At 34.3% G+C, this 15,533-nt stretch overlaps 2 protein-coding genes across 2 annotated transcripts; one reads left to right on the forward strand and one right to left on the reverse strand.

The window, feature by feature from the left end:
* Nucleotides 1-233: 233 nt before the first annotated feature.
* Nucleotides 234-1,873, reverse strand: LOC148212595 (protein C2-DOMAIN ABA-RELATED 4-like). Its single transcript, XM_088121839.1, has 2 exons — nucleotides 1,139-1,873; nucleotides 234-858 (listed from the first exon to the last, which is right to left on the reverse strand). The coding sequence occupies exons 1-2, from the start codon at nucleotides 1,686-1,688 to the stop codon at nucleotides 602-604; spliced, it is 807 nt and encodes a 268-aa protein (XP_087977965.1). The 5' UTR covers nucleotides 1,689-1,873; the 3' UTR covers nucleotides 234-601.
* Nucleotides 1,874-10,582: 8,709 nt separating this feature from the next.
* LOC111008852 (putative auxin efflux carrier component 1c) lies at nucleotides 10,583-14,146 on the forward strand. The gene is made up of 6 exons (XM_022281694.2): nucleotides 10,583-12,218; nucleotides 12,307-12,550; nucleotides 12,647-12,732; nucleotides 13,060-13,217; nucleotides 13,650-13,726; nucleotides 13,824-14,146. The coding sequence occupies exons 1-6, from the start codon at nucleotides 11,027-11,029 to the stop codon at nucleotides 13,888-13,890; spliced, it is 1,824 nt and encodes a 607-aa protein (XP_022137386.1). The 5' UTR covers nucleotides 10,583-11,026; the 3' UTR covers nucleotides 13,891-14,146.
* The last annotated feature ends 1,387 nt before the right edge of the window (nucleotides 14,147-15,533 follow it).

The raw sequence follows: 15,533 nt of genomic DNA on the forward strand, positions 1-15,533 counted from the left end.
GGAATTGTTTAAAACAAAAAATAATAATAATAATAATAATAATACACACTGGGTCACAAGCAAATTAAACACATATATACTCGTTGGAGCCCATATATATTGTAATGGGTGGGTAACCCAAGCCCAGTTTCCAATTTTAAGCTATATCGAGGCGGGCGCGGGCGCGGTCGCGTACAACCTTAACCTAAGTTTTGCGTTGTGGGGGTGCGGTGACGAGTAGATCATAAGGCATATTAATTATATTTACCCCTCAAGTTTGATACAACACCAACACGTGTGTGGTAAAAATGGTTGCCTACACAACAACCCTAAATAATTAAATTAAATCTCTCTCTCCCTCTCTATCTATCCTACACATGGTATGGTAACCAGCTTTATTGGAGACACACGCAACTCATATATATATATATATATATATATATATATATATTTGAAAGCATGAGTCGTTGGTGTGAGATAGCCGTAGCTTGCATTTGGTTAAGTTTTTGCACACAAACAACACGCACGTCGAGATCAGATAATGTGAATATGTGACCCTAACCCAAAACGCACGCACCTGCAGGGCTGCCAATAATGATAATACAGCTCTCTCGTTTCTTCTTCATCTCTTATACAAACAATGATGGAGAAGAATTGTAGACTTGAAGCGATTTAAATACTGAACCATGCCAGGGAGCCGCCACACGGACGTCCAAAGCGCCCTCTTTGGTTTCGGTTTTGCACTTGCGGCCCTGTCGTATGGATTATCCACATCCTTATTACTCGACGTCCTCCTCCTCCTCATCGTTGTCGTTTCAATACAACTGTCGTCACTCACCTCCGACGACGTCAGTGCTGACATGCACGTGACCAACGCAGCTATATATACAAATTAATTATATAATTAACAATCAAAACCCACTTCCACTTCCATCGCCATCCCCTTATTATTAATTAATATAAATTAGCCGGGGCCGCGCGGTGTAATTAATGTAATAATGGGTCAGAGAAAGAAAAAAGGGAAGAAATGGAATTAGAGTGGGCAGAACCAAAAATTTGTAAAGAGAAAAAAGGAAGATGGTACAAAACAAAACAGGATCTAGGATGTAGGATGTAAGATCCACGGTGGATGTGCGTGTGTGCGTGCGTTTTTACAAACCTTTGGAACCGGGAAGGTCGATCCATTGCAACTGGATCTCGACTTCGCCGCACTCGACGTTGCGGAGGCGGAGGCAGATGTTCTGGACAACCTTGCCGTCCTGCCACAGAATGGGGCTCTCCTCGGCAAGGCAATTCTGCCTGCTGGGCTGCAGTTTGGAGACGATGGTGCCGCTGGGTAGGCCTTCCAAATTCATCTTCAAGGCTTCTATGTAGGGCCCTATCTCGAATTCTGCGTCCCCCATCTTGTCGTCCATGCTAAACGTGTCGTGGTCGTACACGGTCAACTTCACGGACACGTTGGGGTCCGTCACGGAAAGAGTTAGGTCCTCGTTCCATTCCGGGTTGATGTCCTTTTTTATCACGCGCGTCTTCAGTTTCTGGTTCGCCAGCTTGACCACGATGTAAGGGTCGCTGCTGCGAACGTCGCGAACCGCCAGGTTCACGCCGCGGATTATCCGAATCCGAAGAAGACCCAATAAACTCTCCATAAGGGATGACGAACGCCCTCCCTCACCTGATCCGCTCTCTGAACAACTATAATCCCCCATCTCTCTTCTGCCTCTCCTTTATATATGTATGCCTCTTCTTTTTTTTTTCCCCCTTTTTTCTTTTTTTAAGAATTTACCAATTAAAAAACTCTAATTTTCTTTTTCTTTTCTGAAAAAAAAAATCAAAAAAGAAAAAGCAAAATTAGGGCCTTGGATTGGACTCCGCGCTGAGGCTTGCAAGTGTGGGGATTCCCGGAGCTACCTACATGTAGACCCGCATCACCGGGAGATCCGGTTCCCACGCCCTTTATTTAACCTTGTTTTATGGGCGTTGCCTCAACCGCCCGCCAATGTCGCAGCCGCTCGCTCTTTTTAGCCTTTTTTTTTTTTTTTTTTAATCTTTAGTACTTTTTAGCCTTTACTTGTTTCAAAATTATATTATTGTTTGATTAATCCCCTAGGATACGATACCGACCATAGAACCGTGTTTAAGAAGTGGGGATTCAGGAGGACGATCACTCGTTTATATAGCTAACATTAATCTTAACATCAAACACAACTTCACTCATCAATATTAATATATATATATTTTTTACATGAGAATGATTTGATGTTGTCTATTGAAATAAACATGTGAGATTTAGGCAATGATTAATTTGAAATTGTAAGCTCAAACTCTTGGATCCAATTGAAACTCTTACTTAAACAATATGATAGAATTTTTAATGTTAATAATGTTAATAATATTATTAGTTATTAAAATATAATTTTTAGTATTTTGTGGTGTTATCTTTTGGTTGATGATGTAATCCTAATGAGTTTATTTATGTTTATGTTAGTATGGACAAAAAGTAAAAAATTAACATGAGGAGATATATTATATGAGAGTATAACAAATCTAAGGATTGAAATGTTCTATATATAAATTGCATATAAATCCGGTAGAGTTTTAAGCTTATTATTCACTTATAATATGATATTGATCTACAAAACCTAACGAAATGAATTCCAACTAAATCCTAAATTCCTAACTGTATTTTCAACTTTAGTAGCTATAATTTTATCTTTATAAATATTTTTCTAATATTAATGGACCCGACGTCATTTTTTAATACATGCTAATGTTACAAGCATCAAGTGAAAGGACAATGACCCATGTGAAATTACATTTTGTCCATTTTCCTTTTATTAGCCGGTTTAAAATCCCTAAGTTTTTCTTTACCAAATTTTCTAGCTATTTTTGTTTAGTTCTATTCCACTGTTATTTATTAACTGTTTCTTCCTTGTTTCTTCCTTTTTTATGTCGAGTTTAATTTTTTTTCCAATTTGAATATCTCAAATTTCTCTAGGTAATAATGCAATTACTCGATTAATTTTATTCAATTTTCATTTATTCACCTAAGTTTTTTTCTTTGGTATCAAAATCAAAATCTTGAGTTAATTTTTTTACAACTCATAATATCCACTTTTCGCTTCTCTCTCTCATTTTTCTGAGTTATTTCTTCCTTATATATCTACCTCTACTTCGATCTGTCTCTCTACTTCCTACCTCGAGTTGGAAAACAAATTGAAAGAGAAAAATAAAGAATTAGAGTTGGAAAAAAATTGAAAGAGAAAAATAAGGTAAAGACATTGGTAGATAGATATAATAGATATAAATAGCGGTAGAGATGGTAGAGAATAGAGTTGAAAAACAAAAAACGAAAGGAAAGATAAAGAATCATAGTTGGAAAAAATTGAAAGAGAATAATAAAGAATCAATTTAAAAAAATTTGAAAGTAGATTGCCAATATAAGCTATGCTATTATTACTGCTATTATTGCTAATGATTTTGAAATTGTGAAGCCAAATTGAAAATATGTTTTCATGGCTACTATCACTAACTATCGTTATTCTTTATCCTTAAAAAAATAAGTGAGGAGCACGAGAAATAAATTAACGCCAAGAGGGTTAGAATAACAAGTTTATAAAAAAATGTAACGTATCTCATTCACACCCTCAAGTTTAGGTCAGCCTGCGGATACCCGACTTTGTCCGCCGGAGGCTTCATCTGGTCCAGTCGCGAGAATCTCCGGCAGGTGCCGGACGGATTCCACCGTTGGATTCGTGAGGCGCAGAGGAAGAACAAGATATTCAAACTAATAATGAATAAATAAAGAAGGAAAGAAAAAACCCCGTTTTCTTCCGACCGGCAGTTTGAATTGGTGGGAAGTTTGAGATATATTTCTCAGATGCTTCTAAATTTATTCAGGTGATTCTGGTAATCTGGCCGATAAAACCTGAAATTTTACATGAATGAATTACTAACCAGGGTACCGGTAAGTGGTAACCGCCATTCGTGATCGGAAACTCGATAACGACGTGCCAATGACGGGGATTTTAACCACTGCTATTTGTGGTTTATTGGGGAAAAAAACGAATTTATGTTATCGGGCCTGGATATCCTCTCGGATTTTAGATTTGGGCCGTAATTATAATTGGGCTTTTCTTTGTCTATTCCAGCCCATCCGGCAATTGGCAAAGCATATTCGATTTTTTTTTTCTTTGAAACAGCGAAAGCATATTCAATTAAATATTATAACCACTAAAAATGGGTAATTCCAACATAGTTAAGTGGGGAAAACGTTCATTATCATTATTAAGATCAATTATTCAATTTCGAACTGTTTGAACTCTACAATATAAAATAATATAGTACTATTTTATAATATTTTAAAATTTACTTTCAATAGTATCAAAGTAGTGATGTGACTTTTTTTTTTTTAATTAGTAGAGTGATGTAACATTTAAATCACGTTCTTTTTTAGAGTTGCCATTTGTTTAAAAATCGATTTACTTTACTATACCCAATTTTAAAACTCGATCTACCTAGCCTTAATAAAATTACCTGCCGACTAATATGATACAAAAATATTTTATAATTCTCAATTTAAGTATAATTTGACTATTAAAAAAAATTAGTCCAACAAGACAAAAGCATGATAAATACCAAACTTTGCACAACCATGTTTTAAGCAACAAATCCTTCGTAAACTTTGCATATTTGATTTTACTCAAAAACAAAAACAAAACTTGCATATTTGAAAGGAGCCAAATTAAGCATAGCTTTAATCAAAACATATACATTCGATTAAAAGGTTGTGAGTTCAATCATCACTCTTACAAATTGTACTCAAAGTAAATAAAACAAATACATTAAAGAGGTTTTAAGAACTTTATTATCTTGATTTTCTTTTAACTTTTGTTTTACGTCATTGATCTTATCAGACAAATATTTCAATCAATCATGGTCTATTTGTATTCAACTAATACTCGTTGCTAGTTGACTTTAAATTTTAAAATTATTTTTTTAAGGACATCTTTTTTTCATTAATTTGTATAGTATTGCGAATAATGTTGGAGGCATTGACCAACACCTTGCCACGTAGAGTACAAAGAATGGACCGGCCATAAGGTTTCCCCTTGATGATTGTTCCACATATGAACGCGTTACTTACCTGAATATTGAACAGAAAGACCACAAAGCAAGATGAAGGTCTCTCTATCCATATCATGTGCCCCGACAGGTTTACTTTTGGCCCAACATGTCCAACCATCGGTCGAATCTTTTGTCATACATCTTAACCTACAAAATAAGGCATGTCACTTTTCAATCAAGTATCACGTTCTAGCTTATCCTGTATCAAGGTCGATCTAAAACTAACTTGAACATTGAAGTGTTTGTTCACTTTTTGTAGGTCCTTCATCGTCGAGCGACATTCTAACTCTTTTGGACATCCAAACTTTCCCAATTAACCTAACTAAACCAAGTCGATACCAAAATCATATAGGAAGAAGAATAACTTGATTTATTTGTATGTTTAAAATTAAATATAATAGTTGAAGTAAACTATTTTATACTTCATTCAATGAATGGTTGATGATTCAGTTAAATTTATCTTAAAATCTAAATAAAATTTTGAACTACATTGTTTTTCATTTTTCATTTTATCTTTTTTTTTATATATATAAAATACTACTTTATTCCTTTTAGATAACTTTAAAAAATAATATTCATACAATACCTCCACTCTGTCTACCAAACAAGCTGCTATTAGAGGGGAAAAAAACAAAATAACCAATAAACAAACTCAATTTATAAATAAAACCAAAAACATGGTGGAAAAGAACAAACTGTAAAATCTAAATGTGTGTATTAAAAAAAAAAAATTGTCAAATCCGATACTCATCACTACACGCCGACACGTAAGACTCTCTTTTCCATGTAATCTCTTTCAAATCTCTCTTCTGATAATTTTTCATTTTCTCTTTGTTCCCTGTCATCTCTTGTGCAAGAGACTTGCTAAATATTAATTTATAAAAAATGTTAAATTCCGATTTAGTCATTATAAGAATTTTGACTTTATTTCGAATTGGTTATACAATATATGACAATCTTTTTAATTTAATAATATAGGAGTGGGAATTTGAATGTTTAACTTTTAAGCAACGTAAATCGTGTTTTAACTAGTTAAGTTATGCTTGATTCGATAATAACATTTCAGTGTATTATTTGACCGTACAGAACAATAAAAGTAAGTTTTTAGATAGATGGAAAATTGTTCAACCACATTTAATTTAACTAAACTATAAGAATCGAATTAAAATCAATCGCATGAACTATAACTACAAGACTTTTGAAACGAGATCGGGATTGAATTAATATTTTTATTATTGTAGGACCAAAATTGTAATTTGACCTTAGAAAAATATAATTTAGGCTAGGACCACATTTCAAATTGTCAAATTTTCAAAAGAATAAGTCCACGTGATCTTACTAAATAAACTAATAAACCATTTTCGATTAATGGAGATATTATTCTTATTAGTAAAATATACTCACCTCTTAAATTTCTTATATGGGTATAGTTATGCTATTTCAATGCACCGAAAATCATATGAATGAATAACTATTAATTTGAAGATATGGCTGCAACGAATATAAATAAATATTTTAAAATATTTAAATACTAATTTGGTCATGTATTTTCGATTTTTGTTAATTTTTAGTTTTTGTAATTTTGAAATGTGCATTTTGATTATTGTACTTTCAACTTTGGTTCGTTTTAATTCGTATACTTTCGAAACGTTCATTTTGATCCTCATATTTAAAAAAAATGGACAATTATGGTAACTTACACTCCCATTTATTTTGATTAGAATTTTATCATGACACTCAATTGTTAAATTTTATGAAATGTAACTATAAATTTATATAAATACTGATCAAACAAGAACTTTACAAATAGAAATTAAAGTAGTCATTTAACCAAAAAATATTGACAAAAATAAATATTTGGGAAATAGATGGGCTAAAACAATCTCAAAGTTGAAATAAAGAAATATCTGATACCGAAATACTATTTAAACCTAAAGAAAATAGAAAAGCAAGTGGAGGGTTGGTAATATTAAAAAAATAGAGAGAGAGAGAGGGAAAAAGGCATAGCAGTGCGTGCGAAAGAGCATAGTGTTTGGGAGTTTAGAATATCAATGGAGAGAGAGAGAAAAAAAATAAAAAAGAAAAAGAAAAGAGTGACAGTGGCCAATTCCTCTGCTGTTTCTTTTTATTTATTTTAATTTTTATAATGTAATTTTTTTGGGGGCACACCCACACACCTTCATCATTCCCTTATGCGCACGCCTTCCACTCCCTCCCTAAAAATAATAATAAATAAAATAATTAATGAGCAGATTCCCTGTTTCCAGTCTCATATTTATTTCCCCTAACCAACCAATAATATCCTTTCAACATCAACACACAATAAATTATATGTCAACACCGATGTCCCCCATCGCCATCATCTTACTACTATTATTTTGGTATCTCACTCCCCTTTCTTAAATTATAAATAATATTAAAAAACCATAGACCTGAACCCGAGTATAGTTCAACGATTTAAAATATAATGACGTAGACAAAAAAAAACAAAAGGTGTGTATGACGTGTCACACTTCCTATTATTGATATATCCATGCTTTTAAATTATAAAGTTTAGAAAATATAAAATTTCTACCTCCACACCAGACCATATTGACTTTTTGATACAAATATTTAAGTGGAATCTATTTATCTAATACATAAAATATTGTTGACTCATATATATATTTATATACTTTATGAGTTTCAACAATATTTGACTGTTATGTTTTAATGAGTTGAGATATGCTGAATAAACAAAAAAGGACGAAAAAGAAAAAGGAGAAGAAATGAATATTACCAAACCACGCTTAAATTTCATCCAATGATATGTGTGATTTAGAGATTTAAACAAATTAATTATTCCAATTATAAACCTAAGTAGTATTTTTATTTTTATTTCTTTCCGGGAACTTGAGTAGTATGTTTAACTTTATACCACACAAGTAATCATTTCTAGTGAAATTAATAGTCAACAATTTGATTTTCCTTTCCCTTTTTTTGGGACAAAGGAATTATTAATAGTCAACTTATTCTACAAGATTAGGGACATAAACACTCCCCTGCCCTTTTCTGTCCATCTAAAGTCAAAAATACCTTCAAAAATACCATTATTTTCACTGCTTCCCCTTTTTGACTCAACAAAAAAGTAGAACCCAAGAAAATTCCATACAAATATTGGGAAGAAAAGGCAGAATTGATTTGTGCCAACTCACCCGAGAATTAAACAGTGTGTTAAGTGGATGGTTTGATTATCACCCCATCATTATTGAACTCAGCTTAAATGTTCGCATAATGTAAATTCAATAAAAAAAAACAATTCTTTTCGTTAATTATATTAATATACTACTTATAGAATCATAAGGTAAAGTTCAAGAGATATAGCCAAAACGAACATAGTTAAGTAGTAATTGACATATAACTCAAATCAAGAGGGAGTTCGATCTCCCACCCTACATATTGTACTAAAAAAAAAAGAGAGATATAACATATATGTTTGACTAAATAAACACCTTGCTACAAAATTTATTATTTCATAATTTTATTTTATTTTATTTTTTCCTTTACCCACCACACCATTTGTGCACTTTGTTTATAGGAAAGAGGAATGAAAAATATGAACATGTTTCGATTAATAAAAATTTGGTTTGTGGGGCACTAGGCTAGCTAGCTACCAAAGTAAATGTCTCAACTTTTTTTCCTTTCATATTCCAATCATGTTGTTTGGTATAAATCCATATAGAGCTGATTGGCAAACTTGATTAGTGCAAAGTAATGTTTGGATACTTAATTAGCAGGTAAAAACCATAAAGTTGACATGAAATTAATATTCCCATAAATTTATATGTATGGGAGACATTAGGCATAGTTTTAAAATGTTCGAAATTACTCCTCAACAATCTCAAATAACATATTGTTTAAATATGGACAAAACCTTCTTACTTTGTACTTCATTATAACTTGTATTTTGTTCTTATATATATTTCATGACAAATCCATTTACATAATATAATATTACATAAAGATGAATTGATTTGTTTCGGTAAATACTGTAGCTAGTTATGCATATATATATCTATGGAAGTTGAAATAGTACCACATCGATTTCGACGGGGTGCCATATATGAAATTGAAATTGATGTTAAATAAAATAGGGAGGTGATTGATTGGAATGGGGAAATATTTGGGGGGTGGAATTGGGGTTAAGTCCAATGAGATTGGAAATATATAGAAGTGGCCAAATTAGAGAATGAATAGAGGGATGGAATGGACAATTTTGGGTCCACGTGATGGGTATCTCTTATTCTCATGCATTTGTCATTCTCTATTCATTTTTAGTTTTACAAATCCTCTTATGTTTTTTGTGCCTACATTCACTCCCTTCTCTCTTTCCTATGTGCATGTTTTCTCTCCCCATTTCTCTATTCCAATCAAATCTTCCCCATTTCATACTCTATTTGCATACCTAACCAAACTTATATATATATATATATATATATATATATTTTATCTCTCGTCTTTGTCGAGATTAACAGAACGCTGATGTGCTACATTCTATTAAATAGAAATCGAGTGAGGTAGTTGGATGGACTACATGTGAATGAAGAAGTTCATCTTTTTGATAATGGAGCGAAATTAGTTTGTGAGTAGCTAGTAAAATCACTTAAAAGTTGTTCAAAAATGAGCAAATATCATTTCCTCCTCATTTTGAATAATAAGTCGGCTTGTTAGATCTCGTATTAATACCAAAGTTCATCCCTTTCAGAATCGAGAATAGTGTTAATTTCGTACCATTTTTAACCAACTCTCTATGTTAAGGTAGAACTATGGTGAACTACAGGGTGCGAGCAAGTTATTATACTAGATTACATATGTTATATGCTTGAACAAAATAATTTGAATACAAGTTTCCAATTCATTCGTACAAAGTTAGTTATATGTTTGATATAACTTGCACTTTTTCATATTTGGTAGGAAAATATCATTCTCCGATCTTGAAAAAATTGAAGCGACCTGAGATCTACTCACGAGTTGGTCAGGGATAGGTTCTGATCACTAATGTCATTTGTGGTGACACGAGAACCACTAAATGAGGTAGTATTCATCCCATCGTCCACTAGAGAGATACAAAGCTAGCTAAAAGATTCCTTCCAAAATATTGAGTCGGTAAAAGTAGTTCATTAGACTAAGAACGAGCAAAGTTTGGAATTTTATTAGTGTAAGGGGGCAAGGCAACATTATCTAATACAAGAGATGAAAAAAATGACATGCTTTTGAATAGGAAGAGAATTGGGAATAGTGTAAAAGCAGAAAATGAGATTGCCACGACCCAATGTTAAGTTTACAACCATGAGCCTAAAAAGCGAATCCAAGAGAGAAGAAAGAAAAGCTCTGCCAAACAAAGCCTAACACAAACCCCACCTTCCAACCAAACTCTGCTTTCATTTATTTATTTAACAAATACCATACAGCCATACACTAACTTCCCATGTTATCAAATTCAAAACTATTATCCTCCAAAAACCCAAATCCAAACACACCTCAAAACAAAAGGCAAAAAAACAAACCCAATTTTATTGTTTTTTTTTAACCCTCCCAGAAAAAAGTTCTCTTTTTTTTTTTTGAAGAATTCCCACGCTCTCTCTTGCTTTGAGGACTGCAAGTGCAAGCCTGCTCGCAATTCTCAAAGCTGAATGAATATATTTTTTCTTTCTCTTTTTATAATTTCCCATTTCCTCTTTTCTTTTTCCACTTAAGATTCACCATTCCCATAAACCAAAACACATGCCCTCTCACTCCCCCAACTCACTTCATCATCGCCACCACTTCCTCTTCTTCTTCTTCTTCTTCGCTTCCTCTGTTCTGCTTTTCTGAGCTCTCCACAGCCATTTTCTCCATCTGGGTCAGCTCAGAATCCACCAGAAACAAGGAGAAGAAGAAGATGATTAGCCTTTTAGATTTCTACCATGTAATGACCGCAGTGGTTCCTCTTTATGTGGCCATGATCTTAGCTTATGGCTCTGTGAAATGGTGGAAAATCTTCACTCCCGACCAATGCTCTGGAATCAACCGTTTCGTTGCTCTGTTTGCGGTCCCTCTTCTCTCTTTTCACTTCATCTCCACCAACAATCCCTATACCATGAACCTCCGCTTTATTGCTGCAGATACTCTCCAAAAACTCATTGTTCTCGCTGTTCTTGCCGTTTGGAGCAACATAAGCAAAAGAGGGTGTTTAGAGTGGACTATTACTCTGTTTTCCCTTTCCACTCTGCCAAATACTCTGGTTATGGGGATTCCTCTGCTGAAGGGGATGTATGGGGAGTTTTCTGGGAGTTTGATGGTTCAGATTGTTGTGCTGCAGTGCATTATTTGGTACACATTGATGCTGTTCATGTTTGAATACAGAGGAGCCAGAATGCTGATTTCTGAGCAATTTCCAGACACTGCTGGCTCCATAGTCTCAATCCATGTCGATTCTGACATTATGTCGTTGGATGGAAGGCAAGTTTTGGAAACAGAGGCTGAGATTAAAGAAGATGGGAAGCTCCACGTGACTGTGAGGAAATCAAACGCCTCAAGATCGGACATCTTCTCCAGAAGATCTGTGGGGTTGTCTTCTACAACCCCACGGCCTTCCAATCTGACCAATGCCGAGATTTACTCTCTGCAATCTTCTCGAAACCCCACTCCCAGAGGATCAAGTTTTAACCACACGGATTTCTACTCCATGATGGCCGCCGGTGGGAGGAATTCCAATTTCGGCTCATCGGATGTTTACGGGCTCTCCGCGTCGAGAGGGCCGACTCCGAGGCCGTCAAATTATGAGGAAGATGGTGGGGGAAAGCCGAGGTTTCACTACAATGCTGCGGCGGGAGGCAATGCAGGGCACTACCCTGTTCCGAACCCAGGAATGTTTTCGCCAACGGGGTCGAAAAATGCACAACCCAATGCTAAGAAGTCTGCCAATGGCAATGGGGTTGTGGCTCAAAAAACAGAGGAAGGAAACAGAGATCTCCATATGTTTGTTTGGAGTTCAAGTGCTTCCCCTGTTTCAGATGTTTTTGGGGGAAACCATGAATTTGGGGGAAACCATGATCAGAAGGATGTGAGGTTGGCTGTCTCCCCCGGAAAAGGTAAGTTTCTCTAATGAATTATATTCTGTATTCGCTCTGTTTTTGGTTAGTTCTTCCATTTTTGTTAATTGGGGGTTGGATTTTTCAGTTGAGGGTCGTAGAGAAAACCAAGAGGAGTATGCAGAGAGGGAAGATTTCAGCTTCGGAAACAGAGAGATTCTGAATAATAACAATGGAGGAGCAGAGAAAGTTGGAGATATTAAACCCAAAACCATGCCACCCACCAGTGTAATGACAAGGCTCATTCTGATCATGGTTTGGAGAAAACTCATCAGAAACCCCAACACTTATTCCAGCCTAATTGGCCTCACTTGGTCCTTAGTCTCATTCAGGTGGCCCAAATTCCTCCACTCTGCAACCTTTTTTTCAAAACCCCATTTGGGGTTTTAGCTTTGATTCTGATTATCATTATCTTTCATTATCTTAAGGTGGAATGTTGAAATGCCAGCCATTGTCGCAAAGTCCATTTCTATACTGTCTGATGCAGGCCTCGGCATGGCCATGTTCAGTCTTGGTAAAGTTCTTGAGACATCCCCATTTTTCGCTCTCTCTTTATCTCTTTAATTTAAGAAACAAAAAGAAAAGAAAAGAAAAGGGGCAGCAAAAAACAGGGAAAAGGGAAAGGGAAAACAGTGGCATTGTGAAGTCCCCCCCTCACTACTCTGCTATTTCTGCTTCTCTTTCACTTTTCTGCCTGCTCTGCTCTGTTGTGTGTTGGATTCGATTCAAATGGGTTGGTGGTGGTGATGATGAAAGTTGCTTTTATTAAGGGGGGGAAAAAGAAAGAAGAGAGAGAGAGAGAGAAATGATTCTAAATGGTGTTGTATGGTGTAAATGACAGGTTTGTTCATGGCTTTGCAACCAAGGATCATAGCATGTGGGAATACAATAGCAGCTTTTTCCATGGCTGTGAGATTCCTTACAGGTCCAGCTGTCATGGCTGTTGCTTCCATTGCTGTTGGCCTTAGAGGAGTTCTCTTACGTGTTGCCATTGTCCAGGTCACCCATTCGCTCCCTCTCTGACACTCCCTCGTTCCTTTTTCTCTGCATATACTCAAAAAATCCTCTCTTTAATATATACATTTATAATACACACTGTAAAGCAGAGTTTATCCAAATGGGTAATGGAAAAAAAATCTTCTTTCTTCTTGAAGGTAAATAATAAGCAAAACAAGAACAGAGGGGTTAAATGAAAACTTACCCTATTAATTTCATACTAATCTCATTCATTGTTTGCCATGATCAGTATTGAATCTGAAATAGAAATAGTATGAGTTGTGAGGTAATATAGGTGAGGAGAGGACCTGTTTGGTGATAAGTTAGGAAACAAACATCTGTGGCTCTGTTTAACATGTTTTTTTGCCCCATGTGTTTGGATTTTCCAAACACAACCACATCTACAAAAAATTCTTTGTTTTTTGTTTGGAACAGGCAGCTCTCCCACAAGGAATTGTCCCCTTTGTCTTTGCCAAAGAGTACAACGTACACCCTGATATTCTCAGCACAGGGTATGTAGCATAGTAATGGTCCTTAATAACTGAATTAAAATGTTTGTTCTTTCCTTTTTTTTACATTCTTTTTTTCTTCTTCTTCTGGGTTTTGCAGAGTTATTTTTGGGATGTTGATTGCCTTGCCCATTACGCTTGTGTACTACATTTTGCTGGGGATCTGAAGGTCAGCCATGGCTGCGGCTGCGGCCGCCATGAGAGGGCATTTCTAAAGCTTCAATTGGCTTTCGGGAAAGAAGATTTTAGAGGGGGGAGAAGATGGAGGAAGTCAAATGGGGAAGGTGAAAGAGGAGAGGATTGAGGAATTTGGGATGAATGTGTGAATCTTCTTTCCAAGTAAAAGAAAAAAGAAAAAGGGGCTGTAAAATCATGATGTTTGGTAGTCAATTATATAAGAAAAAAAAGTGTTTTTGATTTTTCTCCCACTTGTTTTTTTTTTCTTTTTCTTTTACGGGTTTTCCCATTCTGTTTCAATAATTTATGCTACTCGTCAAACGACAAAGACAAGGATAAAAAAAGGAAGCCGGAACACTGTTTTGATTTTCTTTTTTCCAAATCAACCTTCCTCTTTCCTTCCCTTTTTTTTTTCATTTAATTTTCTTACGACTTTATATTAATTAATCTGTTTTTTAGTGTGGAAAGTGCTTTTAGCTGATTACAATCATTTTAAAAATTTCTAAAATCAACACTTTGATTGCTGTTTGTTGGAAGAAAATGTATTTCACCTAAAGACACTTCTCTCTATAATTATCTCCAAACTCGTTTTGATTTTTAAAAAATTTGGTTTGGTTTTTGGGTCCAGTAATAATATAACATGTTATTAGAATAGAATAAAAGATTTTTGAGTTTGATTTTTCTCTCCATGTTATTTTATAGAAGTTTTAGTTTATACTGTGGAGTTAGTAATTCCGACTCAAACTAATATGGATTCATGGTTCGATCCTGTTGAGTTGTGTTTATGTTGGTGGATTATACTTTTGAATTTGATTTTTTTTCTCTATATTTCTTCATATGAAAGTTCATCAATTCGTATTATTAAATAAAGTAGGAAAGTTTCTTTTTTCAACTAATTTCCACGTGAGCAGTACTCTCTCTCATAATATAATTTAGAAGCAAAATTTGAAATATATATATATATATATATTTCTTTTTACAAAGATCGCGTATATTATCATGAAGATAAATATGGATCTCACAACTAAGATTAAGGCATACTTAAGGAGCCAAAAAAAAAAAGACCTACAAATTTTTTTTTTGCAAGAACACAAATAAGGAAGACAATAATATAATTAAAGCAAACAAACAATACTAAAAACATAACATACATTAGAAGTTAGAAAAAATAACAATCCAAATATGAGAATAAATTCCAATCAATCATATCAATAGTTGGGATAGAACAAAAAAGTATCCCGTCAAGTAGTAGGATGAACACATACATCACTATAAACAAATATGTAAAATAATTGGAGTCAAATAAAAGATATTTTACGAATCTTAGAATTTCATTCCTCCGATACTCTAAATTTAGGTGAATCAATCTTTTTAGTCGATCCCTACTAATACAATAAATCTTAAAAAAAGACATTGATATAACACTGCAAATAAATTTAAGGAGACAATCTTAATATGGAGGAAAAAGTGGAAATTCAAATAAAGAATTAACATGAATATTAAGAAGGTGAGAAGAAGGCCCCTCCAATTCCATTGATTTTGGGGTACTATTTTGATGTGGACCTATTTAGAATATTAGCAGACAAAAGTCACAATCCAAAGTTTTTTTTTTTTCTTTTCCCTCTCTCTCACT

This window comes from Momordica charantia (genome assembly GCF_013281855.1).
Source record: "Momordica charantia cultivar OHB3-1 chromosome 3 unlocalized genomic scaffold, Mcharantia_2.0 BLBB01000003.1, whole genome shotgun sequence".
NCBI classification, from domain to species: Eukaryota; Viridiplantae; Streptophyta; class Magnoliopsida; order Cucurbitales; family Cucurbitaceae; genus Momordica; species Momordica charantia.

What these genes read in the sequence shown, in the direction of transcription:
- LOC111008852 (XM_022281694.2), top strand. Translation starts at nt 11,027, where the DNA reads ATGATTAGCCTTTTAGATTTCTACCATGTAATGACCGCAGTGGTTCCT. An exon ending in GGCTGTCTCCCCCGGAAAAG is followed by an intron (nt 12,219 to 12,306) that starts GTAAGTTTCTCT and finishes TGGATTTTTCAG; the next exon opens with TTGAGGGTCGTAGAGAAAAC. An exon ending in TACGTGTTGCCATTGTCCAG is followed by an intron (nt 13,218 to 13,649) that starts GTCACCCATTCG and finishes TGTTTGGAACAG; the next exon opens with GCAGCTCTCCCACAAGGAAT.
- LOC148212595 (XM_088121839.1), bottom strand. Translation starts at nt 1,688, where the DNA reads ATGGGGGATTATAGTTGTTCAGAGAGCGGATCAGGTGAGGGAGGGCGT. An exon ending in CGACCTTCCCGGTTCCAAAG is followed by an intron (nt 859 to 1,138) that starts GTTTGTAAAAAC and finishes TTGTATATATAG; the next exon opens with CTGCGTTGGTCACGTGCATG.